We start from the raw sequence: 27828 nt of genomic DNA, 5'->3' as shown, positions 1-27828 counted from the left end.
ATGTTACTTTTGTTGTCGTTTATCTTATTGTTTATCTTCTCTGTTATTAATCATTCCATCTATTGCCTCTTTGCAGTATGGTCGCAGCCGGGAGTGTTCGTTCCTCCCCCAGACGACTATGACTACGAATACAGCTACGACTATGAAGAAAACGCCAACGCCTCTGATGTGTAAGTAGACAGCGTTATTCCTTTTTTTTATTATGTAATAGGGATACTGGCCAAGGTTAAAAAAAGAGAGAGAGAGAGAGAAAGAAAAAGGCTTAATGAAGATGCCACTCCCTTAAGAATAGAGCCAGAAGAATTAACCAGCATTAAAGGAGATTCAAAATTAAAGGACTTGGTAGTACTAGTAGTAGTAGTAGTAGTAGTAGTAGTAGTAGTAGTAGTTATTGTTGTTATAATTAGCCATAAAAGGAAAGAGTTAAACCAATAAGTAATATCTCTGTCTGTCTGTATGTTTGTGTGTTGAGAGGTTTGACGTTAAGTATATCAAATGATCGTTGTCCGTGAGCATTACTGTCACCGTTAATTATTTTCCTGCTGCACACATCCCAGACAAAGGGACTAATATTGGCCTGCATTAAGGATAAAAGATCTTTGTTTTAATTAGAACTTCAATGTGCAGTTATGATCATACGATTACTCTTGAATACATAACTTATTTTCGTACACATTTGTTTATTTACTCTTAATTGCATTTTTTTTCTCTTTAGTGGTTTGCAGCCTTACATATATGCGGAAGATCACTCAGATTTCCAGACTATTTATTTCTCGGCAAAATATGCCCCTAACTCTCTCTCTCTCTCTCTCTCTCTCTCTCTCTCTCTCTCAAATCATGATTGAAACAATGAAAGGATCAGCAATGAAATTAATGAAGTGGATGAATGTAACCCTAACCTCTCCCTAAGATGAAAACGCTAAGGTTACTTCAGTCTTATCCCTCACCTCCTATTACAGCCAGGTGTAAGCTTGATGTTTTCTTGCAGCTTCCCTTTTTTTCATGTTCTTGTGATCTTACTTGTAAAAGATATATCTAAAAATTGGATTGTTTTAGTTTTTATGTTATTACGTTCTTACTAGTAAGCGGTGTAGCTAAGAATAGGATTGTTTTAGTCTATCCCTTAATTTCATTCGTTTTCTTCAAGTCGTTTCCTTAGGGATAACTACTCTGTTCTTGTAATATTTTGCTGAAAAGAATAAGTTCTTGTAATGTTTTGCTGAACAAGAATAAGATAAGACAGAACAGAATTAATTTGCACTCATTACCGAGTCTTCTACTCATCCATCAACTCATGGTTGCACTGCATTGTGTATTAATGAATATAATGTAATTATTAAACTGAACTATCATACAAATTGTCAGAACTCAAAATTTCAAGAGTATACAATATGTATAGACAAGAAAACATAATTGTACGAGAGAGAGAGAGAGAGAGAGAGAGAGAGAGAGAGAGAGAGAGAGAGAGAGAGAGAGAGAGAGAGAGAGAGAGAGAGAGAGAGAGAGAGTTTCCCCCCATAACAATACCGATCATGTTAAAATGTCCTCTCTCATAAAGCTAAAAACATTCCCCTTATCTACTTCATACTTACTTAATGCTGGGGTCTGGCTGGCAATGGTCATCGTGAATGCTGAGTAAGCGTAATATCCTTCAGGGCGACAGCTGGCTGAGCTCCCTAGCTGTATGAGTACTTGTCATTTAAAGAAACGTTTATTTCCGTCAAAGGGTGTGAAAGGCAGAGAGAGAGAGAGAGAGAGAGAGAGAGAGAGTATGTGTGTGTGTGTGTGTGTGTTTGTGTGTGTGTGTGTACAAATAAGTAATAACTCACAGATGGTAAAGAGCCACTACATATGCAATCCGTGGACTGTATTTCGAAACACTATGGACTTTCATAACTAGTATTTTCAGGAAGCACAGAGATTACTGGTATGGTTGTCATGGGTGTTTTCTTGCTGATGATACAGAATCCATGTCAATCTATCAATAAGAATATCCTCAAAACCCGTTGCACAATTACTAGAATCATGATATCATCCTTAAAACTCTGAGATCTTCCATTGGAGTTTGATAAAAGCTCAGAATCCTTGTTCAACTATCTTTAAAATCCTGAAAACACCCTTGAATACTTCCAAAAATCTTTACTTGTTTAAAAGTCAAGAATCTTTGTTAAACTATCACTGGAATTATGAAAACACCCGTAAAAACTCCCAAGAACTTCTATTAGATCTTGTTTAAAAATGTAAAATCTTTATTGTCCAATCACTAGAATCATGAAAACACTTGAAAGCCTTTCCACTAGAGTATGATGGATGTGTAAAATATTTGTTAAATTACCACTAGACTCATGAAAACACCCTTGAAAAAGCTCCAATAGCTAGCACGAAAGCCTGTTGAAGGTAGTCGTGATAGGACTCCGAAACCTCTCAAAATACGAACTTTAGTCATAAACAAATTCACTAGAATAGATAGAGTACAAGTACATATCTTGGTCTTGCTCGCATCCTCCCTCTGTCACGGCAGCGTATATATGAGAGGCAGTGTATCGTGGCAGCGGCGGCCAGGAGGTGTGTGGATGTCGAGGGGAAATGAACTGCTTGTAAAGGTGTCATGTGTGAGATGAGGCATGGTAACTTGATCGGCCGGAACACAGCGGTGGTGCGGCTCTTTCACACCTCCCCACGCCACCCCGACACTCGATCTACCGGCTAGGGGCTTCTGCTATCCACTACCCACTGGCGCCCTGCTTACCCCTGCCACCTATGCCAACCCTTCCCCTTGCAGCTACCCTCCCTCCTGCCCTTCCTATAGCTACCCACATTCCCTCTACCCGCTCCTCCTCCCCCATCACCATCATTACGGAACTATTACGGTCTTGATTACTGCTATCTATTGTGCGCCGTGGTGTTTTGCATTGTTATTTGCATTATTAATCACCACCCTTGTAATGAGTGTCCGCCATGTCCTAGTTCTGGTGTCCTTGTATACAAATGTCCAGGGTACGAGTGACACTAAGCACGGTTATGAAAGGGATCGTGGTTTTCCGCTGTGTTTTGCTCTGAACGTGACCCGGTGAAGTGTTTAAAGTTTTGCGGGTATTTCCGGAACTAGTTGAGTGTTTCTAATTAGCGAGAGAAAACTGAAAAGCGGTGAGTTAACTTGTTTGTCTTCCAGATTCTCTTGTTTTATTTTATTTTATTTTTTTTTTACTTCTTCTTCTTCTTCTCCTCCTTCTTCTCCTCCTTCTCCTTCTTCTTCTTCTTCTTCTTCTTCTTCTTCTTCTTCTTCTTCTTCTTCTCGTTTATCTATGTTGATGTTACTCTCCAACTGGCAGAAATATAAAGTAGAATTCTAATCTAGACAGGATCAAGTAATTTTGCCACATATTCAGCTCCATGATGTAGTTGTAACGGTCTAGTGTAATATAGTACAATTCACCTTATCCTCAACCATGACTATAGAGGATGTAGTTACTCTCTAGAACAAAAAAGTGTGTGTGTGTGTGTGTGTGTGTGTGTGTTCTTTTATCTTTTCATTCTTTCTGCGACTTGCACCGTTTCAAAAGAGGATTTTTAAGACACCTCTTGAACTAAACTGCCCAACTTATCTTGTCTCTTTCTCTGACTTTTGAGGACGAGAAGTTGAATTTTCCTTCCTTTCATTATTATTATTACTTTTTTTATTTATTTATTTTTTTTTAAGCTCGTGGCCAATCTCTTTGACGCATAAAAAAAAAAGAAATACCTCAATAAATAAAACTATCTTCAAACAACGACACGTATTTTAAGCATCAATCCATTCTCACCTTTTCAAGCACAAGTTTCAACATTGACAGAATCATTACCCTTGTTGCAGGACTGGACTGAACGACACCAGCAGCAGCCTTAAGGTCATCCGTCTTCTCCGGAACCAGACCAAAGGCTCGGGGGAGAATGTGAGGCTCAAGTGTGAGTTTACAGGCGATCCTCCCCCATCTCGCTTCAAGTGGTACAAGAATGAGGCGCCCGTGATCGAGGAGAAGGGTCGTGTCAACATCAGGAAGTGAGTGTGTCGTGCATACTCAGAGAGAGAGAGAGAGAGAGAGAGAGAGAAGGGGTGGGGGGAGAAAGATGGAAGGAGGAATTCCAGGCTTTGATTTTATTGTTTTACTTTTACTGTTCCTGTATTTTGTTGTTTTGTTGGTCCTTTTTATAAGAATTTCAGTTAAGATAAGGCAGTGCATTTATCTGGATATAAGAAAACGTGATGAATTAAAACAGGTACTCAAATATAACATACTCGTACATTCTTCTTGGTAAAATCCATTCATACATTCCGCAACATATATGCACATACTTTATACAACTTGATAACAACTGTGTGACTTGATACCAACCAGTTTCAGCAGTAGTGACCTCAGAGACTTTTTTTTTTCTTTTTTTTACATTCAGCATTAGATAACACTGCACTGGATGTTTACAAATGTGTGCTTGATGTTTTATGTAAATACTCCCCACGAACATCCATTCACAAGATTTCCTAGATAACTCCTCCCAAGACAGGCAAGGTCAGGTCAGGTTAGGTTTAGTATGGATGGAATTTTTAAGCCGTATTCATGAGTGGAATTAATTAAGGTGGAATTTACATAAAAAATTTAGGTTTGGTTAGATTTAGTATGAGTAAAATTTGGAAGGATTATTCGTGTGCAGAGCTTACTTTGGTTATTATTTACAAAGAGGGGTTTTACAAATGTTCACCCACGTGTCAGGTACAAGCTGAAGGCCGACGGAGTCCCGATCTACGGCACCAAGCTGACCATCAAGGACTTGGAGATCCACGACAAGGGCTTCTACAGATGCGAGGCGAGCAATGGCGACGAGAAGGTTGAGTCCACGGGCATCCTTATCGTCAAGCTGGAAATGTGGCGTGAGTATCTACTTATTAACTAATAACGCACTGTTCACTTCATCTGATTAACCTTCGACAGTGTACACAGCCAAGGACAGCAGGCACCGGGATATTTGAACTATTTCATTATTCACATTCTGTTGCCAGTTATTTTTTCTTCACATTCCGGTCTCTCAGCACAACTGTCATTCATTCTTAATACTTAAAAGGTTAACTCTTTTTTTTTTTCATGTTTAGACGACCATTACTGGTGGTCTTACCCTCTTGTGTGGCTTCACTTTCCATTTTCTGCTGGTCTTAGATGTGTTGTTAGTTATTGATTATTGTCAGTCTGCTTGCTATGACTTCTCAAGACTATTAAATGACGCAATGCAAGTTTTAGAGGATAATTTTTAAGAACTACATTGAAAGCAAAAGGAGTCATCAAGTAGTTCGTCTTCTTTAATATATGCAATTTTATTTTTGGCTTTGTAAAATTGATTAGGGCTCCTCAGATAAAGTTGTAATTGCCATGCCGTCATTGACAGTTACAGTGTTATTTCTACAAAGGGCTGTGATTATTTAAGCTCACAGTCTTTTTACGTATGTGGTCTGCCATCTTCATTTCTCTCTCAGTTTTTGTCAGATCTGTTGTCAGTTAATCCTTTTCAGTCACATGGAAAATAAACATAATAATCAAAATGTATCTCCTCTCCACTCTTTATCAGATATGTTGTTAGTTAATGACATGCATAAAAAGCGTAACAATCAAAATTTGTCCCCTCTTCTTTTCATAATCCCCACCAGTAATCCCTAATAATAACGTGACCCCTAAAATGCCGTCGTTTTCTGTCGTTGGCTTCTCGAGCGTTGGTTTTCTAAGGTGGAAGTGGAAGGTAAACTTAGCCATTTTCACAGGACGCGTGCCAGACACCGCTGAAAGCGAAGCCTTCATCCCCCTTCTTGAAGATCTCGGCGTGCACTTCCAGAACCTGCCAGGAGGAAAGTAAGTAAATTATTTTGCTTCAATTTACTCTCAATGATGCTACACTAATCAATCTTTTCACTCTTGTATGCAACAGATCACAACAACAAGAACACTAAGAATTATTTACTAGCTCGTACAAGAAAAAGGAAGGAAAACAAGCATCAGAATAGTTAGGAGATAGATACAGATTACAAGTTCCTGCAAGAAAGAAAGAAAAGACTTCAGAATAAATAAAAGATAGATTTCGTAACCAGTATAATATTCAGGGTTGGCTGTGGAACGCAAAATAAATGCCAGGGCAGTCTATTATTAAGAAAAGATGCCAAATAGCTATGAAAGGATTAAATGCCGCTGTGGAACGAAAAAGGAAATGCCCGAGTGGTTTGTTAAAAAGGAAAGATGTGCCAAATGATTTTGAAGGGGTTAAATGAAGGACCTGGGTAATGTTGCACCTGAAATATGAATAACAGAGGACAGGCCAAGGCAGGAGCTGAATAATGAGGTCTTTGGCATACAGAGCTTGTTTAATAGGTCTGTACGGTCAGATCCAGGGTTCAAAATTGTATACATTTGTCAGATATTAACTCTCTCTCTCTCTCTCTCTCTCTCTCTCTCTCTCTCTCTCTCTCTCTCTCTCTCTCTCTCTCTCTCTCTCTCTCTCTCCTTTAAACACGCATGCTAACATTTCTCCGAGTAAAGATCATATATCCTTCCTTTATATATATTTTTTTTCTCTCTCTCTAACAGCGTCTCCAAATCCAATTCATCCTCCATTAATATTCCTTTGATTTTTTTACTGAAGCCCCTTTCCATGTCAACTATAAGAATATATTTGTCCATCTGCTCCCTGATGGACATCTCATACACGGCTTCCATTACTTCATCCTTAATATTCTTGTATTTGGCACTTCCTCACTCATTCTTCGTCTTCCTTACCTACTCCGCACTTCACATTTTCATATGGCAGTTTTTCATCATTTGCCTGCTTTCTGGAAATGCGCCCTTCTTCTTCTTCTTCTTCTTCTTCTTCTTCTTCTTCTTCTTCTTCTTCTTCTTCTTTTCCATTTCACGGAGGATTTGGCCAAAGGAAACGAAAATACAGAAAAAAAGGCTACTGCAGGTTCCATAAGAGAAAGAATTACCAGAAAGAAAATCAAAATTACGAAGGGAAGTGTCTTGAAACCTTCCTTGCACTTACGTAGTCATTAGTGCAGCGTAATAATCTGATCCCACGTGGTTTTAATCATCTTAATGTTTTGTTGTTTTTGTTTTCTTTTTTTATCTTTTATTTTATCCACATGGTCAAGCAGGTCAAGCATAGCCAAGCATAGTCGACTTGTCATTTAGTGTATCACCTAGAAGCAGTGTCGTAAGGATCAGCAGTACTGGTGATTTTCTTTTCTCTCTTTTCTCTGTTAATTCATGTACACAATTGTTGTTGTGGTACATGTTGTTTTCACTCATGTTTTTATCACTAACTTCTCCATTCACATCCTATCATAGTGGCCTTCCCTCCTCAGGCTCCTTCCTCACTGCTCATGGCTCACGGTTCCTCACTCACAAACTACTCTGACATATTGCTTTTCGTTCAGCAGCCACATCTGGCTAAAGATTTTAAAATCCCGTTCACCTTATCCATCTTATTTCTTATTGGTTCCGGTAAACATTCCTCCCAGTGTTTGTAGTGTTATGAAGTGTTGCATATTGCATTGGCAGGGTTAAACATTCATTGAAATCCATCAGGAATTTATCACTTCATCTACTTTTTATTTGTGTATAACATTCACAATCCACACACCTCCACCTTCTCTTCCCCTGTACCTTCTAACCTTCAACCTTTCCTTGAAAAAAAAAAAACATTCAACAAGTCCTAGAACATCTCTCTTCGATTCTTTCATTTGTATATATTTTCCACGTTCAAGTCCCAGCCAGTATAAACAAAATAAGTAGGCACAGGTGAACGAAGCAAGCCAACGCACCCTTTTGAGAGGAGACTCACTAAATTGGTCTTTGTTTCTGAGTCCACCTGTCCGCCCCGTACTCGTTCATCATTGCCTGGACGCTCCTCTCACCCCATATATCCCTCGGTGCGAATGAAGGAACATGAAACAGGAAAAAATGCAAGAATAACTCGTGTACCACATCACATAATAATGAATGAAGGGACAAGATGCAAGACAAAGGGGAGCGTTCATATGAGAGAGAGAGAGAGAGAGAGAGAGAGAGAGAGAGAGAGAGAGAAGGGGGGGGAGCTCATCTCAGACAGGTGTTGTCATCGGCACAGCAACAACACTGGTCTGCCTGTCTGCATCCCTGGCTCAGCGGGGCGTCGTGCTAACCACTCACTGATCGGAGTTGCGAATCTAAAGCTCATATTTCGAAACGCTTTGTTCTCTCTGCATGATTACGTTCAAGGGCCTCTGATATGGTTAATCTTAGTGTAGCAGATGTTTTATTTCCACTGATGAGTCATAATCCTTATTAAATTATCACGAGAATTAAAGGCGTACCCTTGGAAAAAAAATAGATAAATAACTTCCATTGCAGCCACTTAAAATGTAGTCGAGATAAGACGCCGTTTTAACATGTGATCATAACTCATTCTGCAAGTTCGAACACATCTTCACTCCCGCCCACAGGCATTCAGTCGAGCAGTCTTCCAAAGGGCACCAAGTCAGCCATGTTGTCCTTCCCTCACCGTCTAAAAATAAAATACATGTTCCCTCCCTTCCATATTTTATTTCACCATCGACGTGCGTCACCGCGTCGGATGCCGCACCACTGGGCTTCCCTTTGTATTGTGCTTGTTAATTTATGCAGCAAATATCAGTACGTGCATATCAGAACCCCCTTGTTCATACTCACTAAAAAGTAAGAAAGAAACGTGAAAAATATGTAACCTTAACAAATAACACAATATTCAGAACTAACGCTTCCTACTGTATGATGCGCTACTTTTTGCGTAAGATGAAAGTTAAGATTGCTTTCTCTTCAGCCTCACTGCCTCACGTGTAGCGGCCGCAGCATCCCACAAGCCACCGCCCGCGTGTCAGTGGGCGGTGCCTTTCCTCCCAGACAAAGCCTCCCTGCTTCCCTTTGCCCTGGTCGCGTCTAATTACATTGTGTTGGAAGTCAATCGTATTTGCTTTGAGGGTATTATACAAGGGTTTATATGCGTCAGGACATTCAGACCAAACAGATGAAACTCCAAATGCCGCAACAAATCGCCTAATTCACGACCTTCCCGTCAGGTTGGGTTACGTAACTTGGGAATTGGTGCCGTGAAGGGCCGGGCCGTGTGCTCGGTGCAGGGGCGAACACGCTGGGACACATATATTTGAGCGCAGTGGCAGAGTGAATCCATATTCGAGTCGGGCGTGGTGTGGCAGACTCGCAGCGGCGCGCGTGTGCTGGGATCAATACCATTCGTCAAGGTGTACTAGGAGGCCACACCATTCTCAAGGGGCCGTAAAGATGCTCTGTTGAGTCACACATAAACGATAGCTTGACCCCGCCACCTGCCGCTCCACGCAACAGGGAAGCATGAGCCTGCACTTATTGTTCATTGATATGCTTTCTTTTTTTCTTTCTCCCATTGAGTCCGCGGTTAATAATTCATGGCGAGGAGTGAGTCAGCTTAGAGAGCGAGGTGGTGGAGAGTGGTGGGATCTTTTTCTTTATGTTAATTAAATTTGCAGATGCCTCGAAAAGTTGCAATTTGCGCGCGTGCTTTGTTGGGTGGATTTGCGTGTTTGTGATCTTGTTTTGTTTGTAATCCTGCTCACAGCGTAGTGATGGTGCATTGTACGCTTTTATTGCTGTTGTTGTCGCGGCACAAAACCGCTGCATAACATCGCGTAATGCTTAAAAAAAAATAAAGCCAAATACGTTTGTTTGTTCTCTGTAATGGACACAAACACTTTTCATCCACAGTTTCATTTTGCCCTATGAAGTGGAATGCTTATGTGTCCCTCAGCCCCCTCCCCCCCACCTTCAAAGGCTTCCAGTTCCTCCCTTTAGCTAACAATGTTTTGCTCCCTCCTTTACAAGCTCATCCCCTTTAACAAAGCTCCTCTCCCTCGTCTGCTGCTGCCAATGCTGCTGCTGCTGCTGCCCAACCCTCCTGCTGTCGCTGTCCCTCTTTAAAAAGTGCGTGGTGCCCTCAGGGGAGGATTTTGCCATTTAATCGTGTTGGGGGTTGCCAATTGAACCCTTAAAATCCAGATCCCGCCAGTCGATTTTTTTTTTTTTTTTTTTTTTTTACGATAATGCAAACTACCTATTGACCATGTGTGCCGTGTGTAAATTGTGAAGTTTAGTAACCGTACAGTAACGTATGTCGCTGCACTAAAGATAATAACATATGTTTTGGACATGCAGGATTCCGTAGATAAATTTAGCATAATGTGTCTCGTTTTGTTGCTGTTGTTCCCGAAGCGGCACGAGGGAAAGGTGTTTGCAAATCAAGGGCGTGAGGCTGATGTTCGCCTACGGGGATCCCTAGGTAGCCTTGCGGGTATTTACTTTACGCTGGTGGGACGCAGCCAGGCTTTCCTTCTGGAGGAAAATATTTAAAGTAAGGAGAACAATATGCGTGTAGACAGATTAAAAATTACTGTACTTTGTTCTGGTGTCACGTATTTGTGAAAGTAAATGGTGTGTGTGTGTGTGTGTGTGTGTGTGTGTGTGTGTGTGTGTAGGAAAACAAACATGTTATGTAATTATGTTAGACTACCTACTGAGCAGACAAAACTTAGATAACAACGAAAGACCAAACGAAAGACACTAAAGAAAATTTTGGCCGCTTTTCAGAGTGACAAGAGCCTTCGTGTTCCCCTTTCCCAGGTAGGCAGTCCGTACATGCCTTAACTCTTTTGAGGGAGGAACAAAGGCAAACACCTCGGCCAGCACGCAAAGCCCCTCCCCGCCCCGCCCCGGCTCGTTCCCCTCCTTGGTCTCGCCACGCCCGATCTGATACAGCTTCCGCCGGGCCGGGGCACGGGGGAACGTGAAACTCGGCGCCCCCGCTCGTTTTTACCCCAGCAGATCACGTCTATCCTCGCCTGCCAGGTGGTGAGGGAGACGTGTGATTTATATGTCTTTATTACATGGCGGCAGACAATATTTAAAGGCTATTCAACGTTCTCCCCTCATAGTTTCGGTACCAGCGGGGGAGAATCTCTGCGCTAGTTAGAGAAGGGCGGAGGGGAACGGCGTATTGCCATGACGATCATTCTGTATTGGAATTTAATGTCTGGACTGAAATTGCCGAGATAAATACAAAGCCATTATTTCCTTTATTAAAAGGTTCCTGCCGGCCATCCGTTGTGCCTCCAATCATGTTTGTCCTGCTGTGCTGTTGCGTCATTCAGATTGTTGCCGCCTAGAAGGAGCGTCGAGGACCCCAGACACTCCACGCCTTTCACGGAATCCCTCTGGCAAAGGCCTGCAAATTGTCGCCGCGTTATGAGACCCGTGGGAGCGAATAAACGAGGCTCACCATGCGTGGCCCCTCCATCCACCACTCCCTCTTACGATGGTCCTAATAACCCTCGATTTCTTTTTAGTATTTCCGTCTGCTAACGGAGAGAAAAATGCCGACCCCAGTCCCGCGTAGAGACGTACACAAACACCGCTCTTCCATTTGGTATAAGCATCCCCGGAGGCTGAGGGGTGGAGAGACAAAGAGCGTAAGAGAGGAGCTGGAGAGCAGTGGTGCCCGTATCCTCCAGCATGAAATTGCTAGCGCCCGAGGACCTCTGCTCTGCGTCTGCGTCGAGTGAATGAATCAACGTTGGCGGGAATCGCGCGTATCCGTTCCCGCGTGTGTGGAAAGTGTTGCGATGCACGGCTTTATGATGACACTTATTGTGATGAAATGGAAGGTATGGTGCTCGATCGGGCCTGCCTCCCTCAGTAGCGAAGTAAACAAACGGCCTGGTGCGTCCTGGCTCCCCCTTGCGCTCCCCTTTGGCCCCTCCCACTCCACGTTCTCCCCTCCCTTCCCACCACGGGAGAGCTCAGCTGCTCTTAAATGTTTTTCCGTTGGACTAGTGTGTTTTCATTATTTTTCATGTATTACCGTTACTCGCGAGTATTTTATTACCTTAAAAACATATTTTCTGTCCACATTTGTAGGTGACACATGCAAACTTTGTTTCCTCAAAAATATCTACATTATATTGCCAATGCTGAAGTTTGTATGTATAGAGTTCATGTCACTGAACAATGTCGGACACCGAACATACGAAAAAGAGAGAGAGAGAGAGAGAGAGAGAGAGAGAGAGAGAGAGAGAGAGAGAGAGAGAGAGAGAGAGAGAGAGAGAGAGTGGGGGGGGAGGGGAGTGAGAGAGGGAGAGGAACGGAGAGAGGGAGGGAATGGGAAACTCAGAACGGCGAGTTGTGGCATCACTGTTGAACTGTTGTCCAGTCACTCAATCTGTGTGGAGGTCGGAGCGCAGAGGGAGGCGGCGGCTGTGGTGAGGGAAGCTGGAGTACTACCACTGCCCTCTGCGTGACCAACGTAACCCACCACCGCGGCCTGCTGAGTACTGCTACCGCACGCCGGGTGTTTACTCGGTGTGGTATTGACGTTCCTCGACCAGTGTGAGTGGGAGGGATCAGGGAAGGTCGCTGGAAGACAACATGGGAACACAAACGTTGAGCAGCGTGTGAAAAGACTATTGCAGTGTCCATGTGTTTACCCAATCAACATAACGCCAAGTATTCAAGAAGGAAGACACAGCGAAGAGACAGTGTGTGATGGAGTGACTCATAAGTACACGTAGCCGTTAAAATGAACGTTAAGGTCTTGGGAAATCAATATGTGTTAAGCCTGTGGCAAAGAATCAGGATGTGTTTTGCCACGAGCGCTCCAGCCTTTCCATGATCTGCCTGCAAGCACAGCACTTGTTGCATCACAGGTCAATGAGCGTTGCACAGTCGAGCCGCGTCACTCGCCTCACAATGATGCCTCTGTGTTCTCTGCCAGTGTTAAGTGTCAGAGATCCTTCCCCCTCCGCGTGACGTCCCCAGCAGTACAGAGATAAAAGTCGTGATTTGTAGACTGTGGTCTGGTGCTGTAGTGAATCGGCCTTGCATTACTAGAGCGCCAGTGTGGAGGCTGAAGGTAAGAACAGCCTGGGAGAGGGAGCTACGGCTTGCCCTAGTGAACCATTGGCGGAGCGAAGAATCGGACACGGGGAATAGGATTGATTGAATCTCCCATCATGTGCGTAGGAGTGCCGGCAGTGAGGAGCGGCGTGCGTAAGTGTTGGTGGACGAGGGGATAGTGGCAGTGGAGCGTATACCTTCAGGGGAGGGGTGGAAAGAGCGCGGTGCCAGTGGATAAATGTGAGATGCTAGTGGGCCGCGGCAACAGGGAGGGGCTGTTGCTCGTAGAGGAAGGAGTGGTAGGCAACGAGTGGGTCGAGTTAAGATTGTGAGTTATGTTATGTGATGGGAAGGGGGATACGACGTCTTGGGTGAGTTATGGTGTGCGTTAGGGATCATAGTGAGGAGCAGGGCGGGTTTCGATATGCATATGAGAGGCAATAAGGGAGAGAGGGGAAGGGGAAGTGGATAAAACCCGCAGTTATGAATATATCCTCCCCGTGCCGCCACTTGAATCATTACCTCTTGTAACTCCTGTGCCGACACAGCTGTCCTCATGCTCCCAGAGAGTGCCCTTGACCATGAATCTGAAGCCCCTATGGACAGCCTTCCTCTTGGCGCTCGTCATTATGGATGTTGTGGCAGAAGGTGGTGATAAGTGGAGAAATAAGAGGAAGAGAAAGAAAAACAGAAAAAAGTGGAGAAATAAAGGAAACGAACATTTATTTGATGGCATTAAGGAACAAAGTACCAGTCAGCCTCATATATCTAATGAGTCCGTGGAGGGCAAGACGCCTGGCCAGGATGGGGCGAGTGACCTCAGGTGAGTGTGGCTTGGTAGCAGTTTGCTCAAATGCACACACACACACACACACACACACACACCTTTATTATTATTATTATTACACACACACACACACACACACACACACACACACACACACACACACACACACACACACACACACGTACGTGCGCGCGCGTGCGAGCGCGCGTTTGAAAAGAGGAGAATATTTGTAGTAACTTTATATATAGTATAATTACAGCGTGTCACATGTATTCGGGAGGAAAAGTTCCGTTACTTTTATACACCAAGTAATGAAATGGGCATGATATAATGTCTGAATATGTACGGTACTCCAGCTGCTAATTTCCACTAATTTCAGAAGTTCTGCAGCAAAAGAGCTATAATTTATTGTAAGTGCCACTTCCAGCAACAACTTATTGCAATTATTAAAAGTTGTGAGAGGTACCACTCCCTGTAGATGACCAGTGACACCGGCAGGGTTTTCACTGAGGATTTGGGGGGCGGGGCACAAGTGCGGGGTGCGTGTGTTGCAGCTGCACCATGCTAGGTGGCCACTAGTGATGCTACGGCTGAACTTACTAGAGTTTTGAGAAGCAAGCACGTATCTACACGTCAAAATTATAGTAGAATGTCAGAAGATTGTGATGAAAAACACGTAACCCCCCATTTCCCAACTAGCCTTGGTTGCACCACTGTGTGTGAGAGAGAGAGAGAGAGAGAGAGAGAGAGAGAGAGAGAGAGAGAGAGAGAGAGAGATTTAACACACCGAGAAATGTTCGAGTCGAGTAGTAATATGGCGTCGAATTCGCGTCGCGAAAAGAACGTGTGGTGTGAGTCAGCGGTGCTATAGAGTACGTCATGATCCTTCCTTGTTTGTAAACAAAATGGGAAGAGCGGTTCCGTACATACTTTCCCTTACCTGGATATTAGCTTGTTTTACAATTTCTTACACACATGGGGCTCAGAATGGAACAAACAGGAATGCATTGTAAGTGTGCGTGTTATAAGAAGTTTTGTGTACCATTTAGTTCAGGAATATCGTGAAACATGAGGTGGGGATGGCTAAAGCCAAGCTAGGGGCAAGCACTACTACAAGGACGTTCTACGAAAGGCATTGGAAAGCACAGAATGGCTCCATATAAGGCAGTGGATTGTGTTAGGCGGAAGGAGAGGTCATTACCCGATTTCTTTGCAAGAGTATAAAAGCTGCCAGTCTAAGGCAGCGCAGCTACAACTGTCAAAGTAGTCTCGTGAAGGGCGTGTCTGGACTATGACGATAATGTCTGAAAAAAATGGAAAGTTCCGATTATCATTTAGCGTCTTCTTCCCCACTTTGTATGAAAACTTCAACTCTTTAATAGCTTCTTACAAAAGTGAGGAAGAATAAAAAAAAATGTCTTAGGTTTTTTTATGAAAACCTGAAAAAAAAAAATATTAATGAGTTTGGTAAAGGAATTTAACTGCTAACATTCCTATGAAAAATAATATTGATATCAAGATTTTTTTTTTTTTTTTGTATCAAACCAAGGCAAGCACTGAAATATAGCTTGATAAATATTATATTTGTATTATGTTTTGAGTTTCTACACTAAAATCCATTACCATGCTTTCTGTGGATTCTTCTTGTACCTTCTGGTACTGAGTGGGATGCCTTTTTCATACTTCCTAGTGCCTCTTTTTTGGAGATTTTTGGTGGTTTCCAGTGCCTTCTGGATTTTTCTTATCCTTTTTCATGGAGAATTTCTGTACCTTCTGGTGTTAAGCATTACTGTCTTAATGAGAATGAACACTATTGTCTAGACTCACTGCTGCTTCACCATCACAGCTCCCACAGCTACTCATCACTAGCTACTGCCTTTCAAAATAAAATGATCAAATCCCAACATGTGGTTATGTGTGATGTTCATCTTACTGAAGCTGCAGTAGAAGAGAATGATTATTTACTTCACTTTCATTTCTTTTTTTCTCTTCCATTATACTGCTCTTTCTTCTTGCATGTGTCATTATTTTAGTTTAAATCTTTACCAATAAACTCTTCTCCACTCTCATCCATAATTATTTTCATAGATTCACGCAGTTCACTTAGTTTATCACTTCCTTATTCATGTCTTTCCTTATCCATATTTTCTTAAATTCTTGTGTGGGGTTTGTGTGTGTGTGTGTGTGTGTGTGTGTGTATATATATATATATATATATATATATATATATATATATATATATATATATATATATATATATATATATATATATATATATATATATATATATATATATATATATAATATGTGTGTGTCTGTGTGTGTGTGTGTGTGTGTGTGTGTGCATGCATGCATGTGTGAGTGAGGGAACCTGATTTTATAGTCTTTTGACCACTTGGAACGACAAAATATACCAGTAAATGTAATTTTGCTATCTGCAGTATACTATATATACCTTTTTGGTGATAGTGGACAAAGGACAATATGTTGATGTGACATGGTCTAAATATGAGATTCTCTCATATATTTTAAATAGTTTAAGGTAGGTCACTTAAGTCTGTAATAGGGAGACTTGACCTGGTATTACATTCTGTAGCTGGAATGTAAGAATGCCATCATATTCCCTGCACATTGTAAAAAGGCAACTGAGACAGTTGAAGCAAGGAGACTAGGAATCCCTTCTTCCATCCTTCAAATCCTTTTATTTATTTAATTATTTATTTATTTATTTTATTATATATATATATATATATATATATATATATATATATATATATATATATATATATATATATATATATATATATATATATATATATATATATATATATATATATATATTTTTTTTTTTTTTTTTTTTTTTTTTTAGCTTAATCACTTTTTTTTTCTTTTCTTTTCTTTTCTTTTCTCTATATTAAATGTGGTTATTTTGCAGATTGCCCGATGGCATTCCAGGTGTACCAGGTGCTATCAGCCCCAACAGTCCTGGTGGGCATGGAGGGCATCCCAGTGGCATCCCTGAGTCAGGGGTGGACACCAAAAATGTACAAGGGTACTGCCAGGTGAGTTAATTGTTTGCACCTTGTAAAGTGTAAAGTCATAGTGATGTGTTTGTTATAGGCTGTGTATTAATGAACCACTGCAGAAAGCACTAATTATGTACAAATTATTTACAATATATATGTAATGAAGGCAAGGATGAGATATGTTAATTGAGGACTGTAAAAGTGTCTTCCTTCACATCAGGTATACAGGGGAGCCACCTGTAGTGGCTTCATTGGCAACCATTCCATTTACATCTACTCCCCTCATCACCTGGCTGACATGGAGAAGCGCCTTACAAGTGCAATCACAGTCATCAGTCACTCAAAGTATGTCCATATATATATATATATATATATATATATATATATATATATATATATATATATATATATATATATATATATATATATATATATATATATATACTTTTATTATTTTCTTCCATTACATTACTGTAAAGTATTAAATGTATAAGATAACAAGAGCAACATTCCTTTTTCTAGTGCAGTTCAACTTTTTAGATATTAACTATATCAGTTTGTTGTTACATGCAAAGATTACCATCTGTGAAACCCTTGTGTATATACCTCTTGTAAGTAGAATTTGCTTTTATAAAACCTATCGTCATTTTAATTATAGGCACCTATGTTCTCTGATCCAATCATTTAATTATCCTAAATATGAATTTTAGCATTTTCTTCATGTTTCCAGGCCATCAAAAGAGCATCAGAACACAATTCTAATGATTTAATCTTCTTTTCTTCTTAAGTGACCTCTCTGCTAAGTGTGAAGATTATGCAATCAAGTCTCTGTGCTATGCTGCTCTTCCTCTGTGTGATGAAAACTCTCCTGACCCACAACCCCGGCAGCTTTGTAGAGAAGAGTGCGAAATTCTGGTAAACTGAATTTTAAATGTTGTTCTAATGAGAGGATAGTTTTTATGCACTGAAACCCTTATAGAACATGATTTTTATCAGTTATCTAAATTAAACTATACATCCAGTCAATGCTATTAGATGTGTTCACAGCAAGTCACATGTCACAAACCTGCATGTGTATTATTTTGCCACAGTATTCACCATGAAAAAGCTGCGTGGGAAAAATCACAACTATATGGGAATGCTACAGCTCTCACCTGATGCTTTGATTGACAACCATGATGAGATTTAATTACACTTGCTTGGAGAAATGTGTGCTTTATTATCAAATGCCTCCATCTTTACCACTCTGCAGGTACATACACATTATATTAGCTTGACTTGTGCATTTCTCAGATATCATGGGAATTTTGCATGTGATGTGTGCATAACTCACTGCTGTAGAGGGGATAAGATGGAGGCACCTGATATGAAAGCTCACATTTCTCCTCACAAGCATAATTAAAATTGGTCGTTGTTGTCAATCAAAGCATCGGGCAAGAACTGTAGTGGTGCTGTGTAACTGTGTTCTTTCCCATGCATCTTTTCTGTGGTGGATACAGGGGTAAAATGATTGGCACGCAGGTTTACAACACACACCTTGTCATCATCATATCAAGTGGCATTGACTGTATGCATAGATGTGCGTTATTGCGATGAATTATCACTGTAATTTATCACAATAAAGATATTGGATTATCAGTTATCCGATAATTATTTTTCCTGCGTTATAGATTCATCAGTATCACCAGTACTCTTTCCAAATTAGCAATATAATTGATCATTTTAGGTTTTGAGCATGAGCATGTTATTTTACTTAACTGTACTTTTCATGAGTAGACAGGATAAACATTGAATTTTAATTTTTTTTTCTAAGATTTTTCTAGGTTTTTCTAAGATAAAGATAAAATAAAGATTTTGATTTATCAACATTTTTATTTAAAATATCAATATTGTTATCGCTAGTATTGGAATTTTGGATTTATGAATTTATTGGTTATCGGGCAATAAATTTATCACCTGTTATCGATCATTTGTTATTGCCAATAAGGTTATCACTATCAGTTTATCAGTTATCATGATTAACATTTTTGTCATCATGCCCAGTTATGACTGTATGCATATTCACTTTTTTTACATCTTTTGACTCATTATGTACTTAATTTTCCTTCAAGATTTCATACTTCCATTTAATTTTCTCTCTTCTCTGCTTTATAAAACAGTTATGCTTCTTTTACATAGAAAATTATGGAAATCTTCATAAAACTGAGATATAAACGTTTTACCTACAAGCATTGTGTTAAAGAAATGCCCTAATTATATGACCAACCCAAAACAGGTGAATGATGTGTGCAGAATGGAGTATGTCATTGCCAAGCAACACCAGCTCATTGGCAGACAGCTGCCAATCCCAGATTGTGACGACCTCTCCCCAATCATCTCCCCTGAGCACATGTCTTGTATTCGTTTGGGAGTCCAGAGTGAACCTCTGGTTGAAGGTACTGACTTTTTTTTTCATATATTACATATATAAAAGTCATTTAGAAAATGTTTGATATATGTCACTGTTATGTTTCTGAAAATATGTGTTTTGTGGAAATCTTGCTCAGATAATACTGAGAAATTTATTTGATCAATTCTTATTACCATTTCATATTTTTATAAAATCATAAAATAAACCACAGCAGAAATATTATTTAGAATGATTGCAGAAATATTATTTAGAATGATTACACATACCAGATATTAACATAAGTATTTTGCTGCAGATGAAAAGTGCTATGTAGGAAATGGTGAGTCCTATCGTGGCACCGAGAGTCGCACTCTTTCTGACCGGATATGTGAACCCTGGAGTGAGAACCAACTGTACATGCGTACAGCAGACTATCCGGAGCTGATTGGTGGACACAACTTCTGCCGGAACCCTGGTGGCTCTGAGGTTCAGCCTTGGTGTTTTGTGACAACTGAACACTCTGTTACTAAGGAAGCATGTGTTGTTCCTGTGTGTAGTAAGTAATCACCTTTTTGTGCTGTTAGTGAGTAAGGAAGAAGTAACTTCCAGAATTGCAATGTAAAACTAATATTTATTGAAATTAGGCTTCAATATTTTTTGTGCAATTCACCATTACCTTCAAAACATAATTCCTCCTTTCTTGAAAGTGTATTACTTTTGATGAGCAGATTCTATTTAAAGACACAGCTCTTAAGAGTTATTTACTTTTTTGTGAGTATTTAATGGTCCCATAACAGGAATATAGAGGCCTGTTCAGTACCTTTCTTGTTGTCACAGATCAAAAGTCTTAACACCATCTTTCTCATTTCAGGTAACAATACTGTGGTGTACATCACAATTGCTTGTATACTTGGAGCTGTCATTTTGGTGACAGTTGTTGGATATATATGTTTCAAACGGAAGACAAAGTTTCCAAAGCAACCATCACCCAAAGCTAAAACAGTGGAACTGAATGCCCTACTGCCCAAGCAACAACAGCTTCGAGCCAGAGAATTTCCACTGGCTAATGTGCGATTCATGCAAGAGCTTGGTGAAGGAGCCTTTGGTAAGGTTTTTATTTATTTATTTATTTTTTATTATTATTTTCATTTATTTATTTATTTTTGCTTATTTTTTTTTTTTATGTATTTATAAGCTGCTTTACCTTAATTCAGGCTTTTAAGGGATTAAATGCCCTGGACATACATAATTGACTTTTTTTTTTTTTTTTTTTTTTTTTTTTAAGACTAGTTTTCATGATTTCACCAACTTTTTTTCCTTAAACCAACAGGCAAGGTTTACAAAGGAGAACTTCAAGGTGTAAGTCCTGATGGCAGCTCAGTGCTAGTTGCCATAAAGACTCTTAAGGAAAATGCTACAGCCAAGACCCGTCAGGACTTCCACAGGGAAGTGGAGTTGATGACTGACCTACGCCACCCCAACATTGTGTGCCTGCTGGGTGTGGTGATGAAGGAGGAACCAATGTGCATGCTGTTTGAACATATGTCACAGGTTAGAAGCATTTGTTGAAGTATGTCAGCCTCTGGCCTTATATATATATATATATATATATATATATATATATATATATATATATATATATATATATATATATATATATATATATATATATATATATATATATAAAATGCAGGGCTTCATTTTAGGATTTATCTATTGGGTTTTTCATATACAACTAGACTTTATGTAAATATGCTGTGATATATATAGTGATTAAGAAGAGGGATGGTGATGTGGTATGTTATTAAAAAATCAGAATAACTGCTCTGTTAAAATTTGTTCTTGAAATTTATTTTAGTTCCTACAAAAACTTCAGTCACAGCACTCATGTTCTGATATTGTTTACAGGGTGATCTACATGAGTTTTTGATTGCTCACTCTCCAAGGTCAGATGTCTCAGCATGTAGTGATGATGGCATGTCTCAAGTTGTTCTGGAACAGCCCGACATGCTGGCAATTGCTACTCAAATAGCCGCAGGTAATTACTCTTAAGGAAATTAGTGTTATATACCCATGAATTTTCTTAAATCAAGGAGTTTTATGAATATAAACCTTTGTGAGAAAATCATCAAGTCAGTTAGTCATGTACTGGGTGTGGTTTGTCATTCATTTGCTTGTGGATAATGACATTGTGCTTAGTGGTGTATATTCTGTTAATTCCAGGTATGGAGTACTTGGCCAGCCATCACTATGTGCATCGTGACCTTGCCTCCCGGAACTGTCTGGTGGGTGAGAAACTGACAGTGAAAATTTCAGACTTTGGACTATCACGGGACATCTATTCCTCAGATTATTACAGGTAATTTACATATATATTTGCATTTTTTTATTTATTTATTTTATTTTATTTATTTATTTTTTTTTTTATTTTTTTTTTTTTTTCTTATTTATTATTATTTTTTTTATTTATTTATTTTTTAGAATATATACTTTCTATCCTTCGTGTCACTTGTATGAAAAGTGATTTTTGTCATTTGTGGTAGTTGTGGTAACTTGTTATATTTTTAAGGTGTTGAAAGCAATCCTTGAGATAGAAATTCTAAGGTAAAAGGCATCCTGAAATGATCTGCAATTTTAATGGAGTAAACCTACAATAAAAGTATTTAGAATATAGTGCTAAGGAATTTATCCTCTAGTAACCTATATATTACAATTTCAGAGTCCAGAGCAAGAGCCTTCTTCCAGTGCGGTGGATGCCTCCAGAGTCCATATTGTATGGAAAATTCACTACAGAGTCAGATGTGTGGAGCTTTGGAGTGGTGCTGTGGGAAATATTTAGTTATGGCTTACAGGTGAGTTGCAATAAGCTCAGTATACACTATTATTTATGTATGCATATGGTTATCCATGAACTGAAAAACAGTGCTCAAATAATTGGGCTCTATCCTCTAGACATGTCCACATGTATTTCTCTCCACAAGTCAACATGGCTCTTCTCAAGCCAGTCCTTCATTTCCATAATTTTAATTACTCGTATATCCTTCCAGTCTTAAAACCTACTGCCATTCTGAGAGAGGTCATCTCTCATGTCCTTACCCTTTTATGTTTGAGAGAAAAAACATTGTACAGGTTATGTAATACTAACATAAAAGGGGTAGGGGCTTCTAGATTGTAAGAAGCTATGTATATAAGGAAGGGTTTGTTGAAGTTATCTCTTAGTGCTTAATTTCTATGGGAAAAGGCATTAGGATAGATATATTTAGTGAGTAAAGATGAATGAAGACTAACTTTTCTACATTTATAATTCACAGTTACATTTTTTTGGTTTCAGCCATATTATGGTTACAATAACCAGGAGGTCATAGATATGATTCGTTCTCGCCACCTTCTGCCATGCCCTGAGGACTGCCCCCCTCGCATCTATGCCCTCATGGTGGAATGTTGGCATGAAACACCTAATAGGAGACCAACCTTCAGGTACTTGTATTTGATTTTTCCTCCTCTTCTCTCAATTCACTCACAATTATCCTGAAAATTGGTGCCTTTACTTGTTTAAGCCACTTTAACTCTGTTTGATATGATGCTCTTTCTTTTGAACAGGGAGATTCATGGTCGCTTGAGGTCCTGGCAGGGTTTAGATAATGGGGGGCTGGCTGGTACTTTGAGTGGCAGTGTGTCAGGCCACTCAGGCTCACAGCACTCCAGCACTGGCCCCTCTAACAATACTGGCTCTACCAATCTCTCCTCAAACACTCACCCTCCACACCTCCAGCGCCCCTTCCATCCAGGGGCCCACTATCCTCCCCCAGGACCCCCTCATTCCCCAGCATACTCAACCCCATATCAACCAGCTCCCCCGCCAGGGATGATCCCAGGGCTATACCCGCGCCTCAATGCTCCTGTGGGACACCAGCAGCCTGTGTACCTGGCACAGAGAAGTAATGTGCTGGGTGGCTCTCCTGTCACAGTCAGAGTCGCTCAGCCACAGTCAGTAAATGTAGGAACTGAAACTCAGCTGGCCAATCTTTGAAAGGACATTTTTCTTTGGAAGTTGGATTATGGTCCAAAGGAATCTGTGAGTAGATAAATGTGAATCTCAACATATTTTTTGGTGTTAAATTTATTGTTGAGAATCATACAGTGCACCTGATACAACATTTAAGTGCTTAATTAAAGCAAATGACACTGACTCCTCAAGAAAATGCAATAAAATAATTTCCTGAGTGTTTCATAGATTTAGATACTTATACGTACATATATCTATAAACTTCAAGCCACACTATATCTGAATACAGGTGTCTGTTTAGTCTGTACAGTGGAAAAGTGTTTGCATGAAGAAACTAACACTGATTATAAGAAAAAAATTGAACCTGAGATCCTCAAGAGATTTTGTGTCATACACTATTTCTGTCTCTGTAAAGAACTGTAAACCTGTATTTGAAAAATGAAAGTTGTGTTTTGTGCAAGGTAGATATGATTTTATCATGTACAGGAATCAAACACAGCTTGAAAAAATGTGGTTCCATTCATGTTTCTGCCTTGAATTTTTTATTTATTTATTTATTTTTTTTTTCAGATAAAAGTTACTAATCAGGAATGATGTTGAAATATTAAAAAAGAAAACTATAAGATGCATTTAGTATGTTTTCTTGATCCAGTCGATGTATGATAAGAGTCAGTTACATGATACAAATTGGAAGTCTCAAAGAGGTCACTGATGATATTTTTATGTAATTACGTAACTGTGAAGAGCTTTATGAGATAAAATATTTTTTATGCTATGCTGCAATGCACTTATGCTTTATACTTTATTGTCATAAATTAACTAAGTCAAGAATTTTGCTAATACATGCAGTAAGCTTTGATGTGATACTTTATTCTCTCTCTCTCTCTCTCTCTCTCTCTCTCTCTCTCTCTCTCTCTCTCTCTCTCTCTCTCTCTCTCTCTCTCTCTCTCTCTCTCTCTCTCTCTCTCTCTCTCTCTCTCTCTCTCTCTCTCCAGCTTCCTTTTCAAAAGAAAGTATGTAGTTTACTTTTGTGCCTGGTGAAATAATAACCAGCATAGATATCTACAGTTTGTATTAGTATATAATCTCAACATTGACCTCTTAGCACAACTGCATATATTTTATGAAACGCTTCTGAGCAAGAGTTATTGTGAAATAGTCATGGAATTACTGGTCAGCTAATTGCAGCAAAATGTGTTAGGTGTTTATTTGTCATAAGCAAGTACATGTGAATCATTCTTGACATGTCAGACCAGGAAGGTGGTTCCATACTAATCCCACAAAGATCACAGCATACCACATTGGCAAAATACATCAGTAGTGAGATACCTTTTCAAATGGTTTTCTCTTTTAAAACTGTTTGAAAGTTCATGAGTTTCATAATCATTCACTACAGCGCATATTATCAGATACCCATAGTTATGTAGTAAAAACCTATTTGTAAATTGTGGAAAAAAGAGATTTTAAGATGTATAATCAGTCATGTGTGTCATCTGACTGGTCTTAAGAATTTTATCATGATATTAAGAAAGTGTAAATAGGTCTGTAGATTATGCTATTTATAATCATAACAAATCCTTTTTAAGATTACCACAACTGAGTCTTTTGTACATGCAAGCAAGTGGTAAAGATACAGGAGATAGAGTTTTATTCTCCCAGTGTGATATTGTGTTTTGTGTGTGATTGTTTGGACTTTTAAAAAATGTGGCATTCTGTTTTGCTAGGTACTTGGTTACATCTTATGACAGTGGCTGTGCTTGTGGACTTGTGGAATATTCTTATGTAATATCTACAAGCTGAAATTAAACATGGTACCTTGTCCATCTTTGACTATGGATATTAATGAATATCAACACAAACATTAACTTTCTGAACATAGAAAAATTTCATCATCTAAATACACAAACACTGGTAAACTGAAAACACAAAGGGTTAACATGGACAGCTATCCTGCTTGATACCAGTCAGTAACAAATCATATCAGAAGGGGCAGAAAGTGGGAAGCTTGTTTTCTACATGCATATTGCCAGAAATGTTTGCTGTAAAGTGTCCTAAAAGTAACAAGTAGACTATTAGAAGAGTGGGCGACTTTTTTTTTTTTTTTATTTATTTATTTTTATTTTTTTTTTTAACTCCTCCAGTGAATAAGGTCGTTGTTCCGCCTTCCACTAGCGGTAGTAGATTAAGTAACAATCATTGCTGAGAAATGTAACAACTCTAGAAATACAACAAAATCTTGATACACACGCGCGATAGGCTACAGGAACACTCGTCACCACTTGTTTGTCAATCTAGCCTCTATGTGGTCAGTTTTGGAAATTTTGAGCATCATGAAAACACTGATAAATTGATCTGTGAAGGCAAGATAAATTCTTGGCCATGGGAAGTACCCTTGCCGTGGAATAAACATTGTAATTAAGTTCCTTTTTTTCCCGCTTTGTTACAAGTCAATTAGCAATCGCCAAATTTCTTCCTCTCACGGCATACCAAGCCAGACGATAAAATGGGGGAAGCACACCACCAATACTTAAAAATGGAACTGATTAATGCTAATAAACCTCCATACGTAAAACATGTTGATTGTTTATTATTATTATTATTATCATATTATTATTTTTTATTTATTTATTTTTTTTTATGATATGGTATGGTAAAAATTCACAAGTTTATTGTCATCGAGCCGTGATACATGACAATGTCATACTCATAGATGTCACATTTGCTATAAGCATGCTGTTTAAAGGAGAAAGAATCTTCCTTCCCGAATATCAGTGGCACACATGCACACAGATGCTTCGCGACACACTGGTTGAAAATCCGTGGTCTAGGCCCAAGTAATTTTTGGGAAGCCTTGACTGTCCTGACTTTGCACCCGCTTGTGATGGTGAGCTGTATGATTATTGTGTAGTTAATAACACAAATTTCAGGTTACAGGCAGCATGTCATTTGCCTTCGAGTGTATCCCCGAGTAAATATGTACATTTCACAGGCCATTCCCACTAGCTCTAACAACCAAAGGAAGGTCAAAATAATAAATCACAAAACACAAGCTAGGACTATTTCTAGACGTTGCTGAACACCTAACCTTATCATCACGGGATGGAACTAAATCTATTCATAATGCCATGCATAAGGGATTTACTGCCTCTATTGTATATGATATTGGAAAATTAGAAGATAAAAATCGAATCAAGTGAAGCAGTGAAGCACTGAGCATCATTGATACATATTACACATCCCATATTTAGAATAGCATATAAATAATTCTTTCAGTATGATTTCTGACAGCGTTTTAGTATAAACTATACACTTGTGAACCAATAGAAAATATTTAAGAAAAAATGCGGGAGGCATCGCTCAGATGTTTCATAAGAGTTGCTAGTTCGCCAAATTTATCTCACATGTTCATTGGCGCACTCGCCGGCAGCCAGCGTGTTTGAGAGTGTACTCTCTCTCTTCCCGGGAGGCATGTGGATGAATATCAGCAAGGAGAGACCAGACAAGGTATGTTACGGTGCCTTACAAAGATGTTGATCTAAAAAAGCAACCTGGAAAGTAGTGCATTATGAATAATTAGGAAAATCTACTTCAAATGATTGTTTCCGTTCTTCACTAGTCATCATGTTGGTGTAGTCATGACAGATGAACGACCACTTAAAACTATGTGTGCTATTTTTTTCCTGATTTGATTGTTATTCGTGGAGTTATTGATCATTACTAAATTAGAATGTCCTTTTAGTAGTGAGGATTCAAATAAGTGAAGAAAGAGAACTGTACTAGTTGAAGTAACGGACCTGGCTGTGACGTCATGACTTAATAAGGCATGGGCATTTCCTAAGAGCCCAAACTTTGCATTTTTTTTTTTTTTTCATCATGGAGAAATGGACAAAATTGAACAGTTACTTCAATACAGTGTCGAGTTTTAATCTGACGACATCTGTGTAGTTGGTGAGTACAAAGACCCCAAAATCACCAGTTGACTCGTACGCTTGTCCGAGATACTTTATTAACGTAGAGCTAATGAAAGACAAAAAAGGAACCAGAGGTAGTGCACTAACCAGATATCAAGAGGTGCAACGTGAGCAAGCAGCAACGCATAGGCAATGGACTGTTTAAGAGTGACCACCACCTTACCATTGAGCAGTCAGTTGAAGACCATCCAGTTTAGCTGGATCGGTAAGAGGTATTCATCTGAAGTTTTTGAATTTTAAATATTTTTATTGCTTCAGCTCCATAAGGTGTTTGGCGATTCTTTCACTTTACACTTACGCAATCAGCAACATCATGTGCATAATAAAAAAAAAATCATGTTAAAATTGTTTATTATCTAAGGCTGAAGAAAATTACAAAACAGTGTCATACTTTACCTTCTATAATAAGCTTGGTAAACATGCAGCGATTATTATTTGCTGAATTTCATCATTGATTTTTTTTTATAGGAAAGCATCAGTGATATGTGTATATCCTTGGTACATATTATATAGTAGTATATAATATATATATATATATATATATATATATATATATATATATATATATATATATATATATATATATATATATATGTTAGTGAACATCCCAATAGATGAGATAGATCTATCAAGTCATTTATACTCTGTGATAAGAGAGATGAGTGGAGTGGAATGCAATAATAG

The 27828-nt window shown here is 39.2% G+C and overlaps 1 protein-coding gene across 1 annotated transcript; it reads left to right on the top strand.

Moving 5' to 3' along the window:
- Nucleotides 1–24996, top strand: LOC135107929 (tyrosine-protein kinase transmembrane receptor Ror-like). Its single transcript, XM_064018377.1, has 16 exons — nucleotides 1–170; nucleotides 3854–4039; nucleotides 4746–4903; nucleotides 5783–5870; nucleotides 16688–16814; nucleotides 16999–17123; nucleotides 17567–17693; nucleotides 19054–19213; nucleotides 19484–19723; nucleotides 20039–20272; nucleotides 20498–20718; nucleotides 21076–21205; nucleotides 21391–21526; nucleotides 21887–22019; nucleotides 22499–22644; nucleotides 22768–24996. Exons 1-16 carry the CDS (start codon nucleotides 1–3, stop codon nucleotides 23195–23197), a joined length of 2811 nt encoding a protein of 936 aa, XP_063874447.1. The 3' UTR covers nucleotides 23198–24996.
- Nucleotides 24997–27828: the final 2832 nt, after the last annotated feature.

This window comes from Scylla paramamosain, chromosome 16 (assembly GCF_035594125.1).
Source record: "Scylla paramamosain isolate STU-SP2022 chromosome 16, ASM3559412v1, whole genome shotgun sequence".
Lineage (NCBI taxonomy): Eukaryota > Metazoa > Arthropoda > Malacostraca > Decapoda > Portunidae > Scylla > Scylla paramamosain.
The sequence above is the reverse complement of the archived record's forward strand: the minus strand, read 5'-3'. Positions and strand labels throughout refer to the sequence as shown.

What these genes read in the sequence shown, in the direction of transcription:
- LOC135107929 (XM_064018377.1), top strand. Translation starts at nt 1, where the DNA reads ATGTTACTTTTGTTGTCGTTTATCTTATTGTTTATCTTCTCTGTTATT. An exon ending in ATGTACAAGGGTACTGCCAG is followed by an intron (nt 16,815 to 16,998) that starts GTGAGTTAATTG and finishes CCTTCACATCAG; the next exon opens with GTATACAGGGGAGCCACCTG. An exon ending in TGTTTGAACATATGTCACAG is followed by an intron (nt 20,719 to 21,075) that starts GTTAGAAGCATT and finishes TATTGTTTACAG; the next exon opens with GGTGATCTACATGAGTTTTT.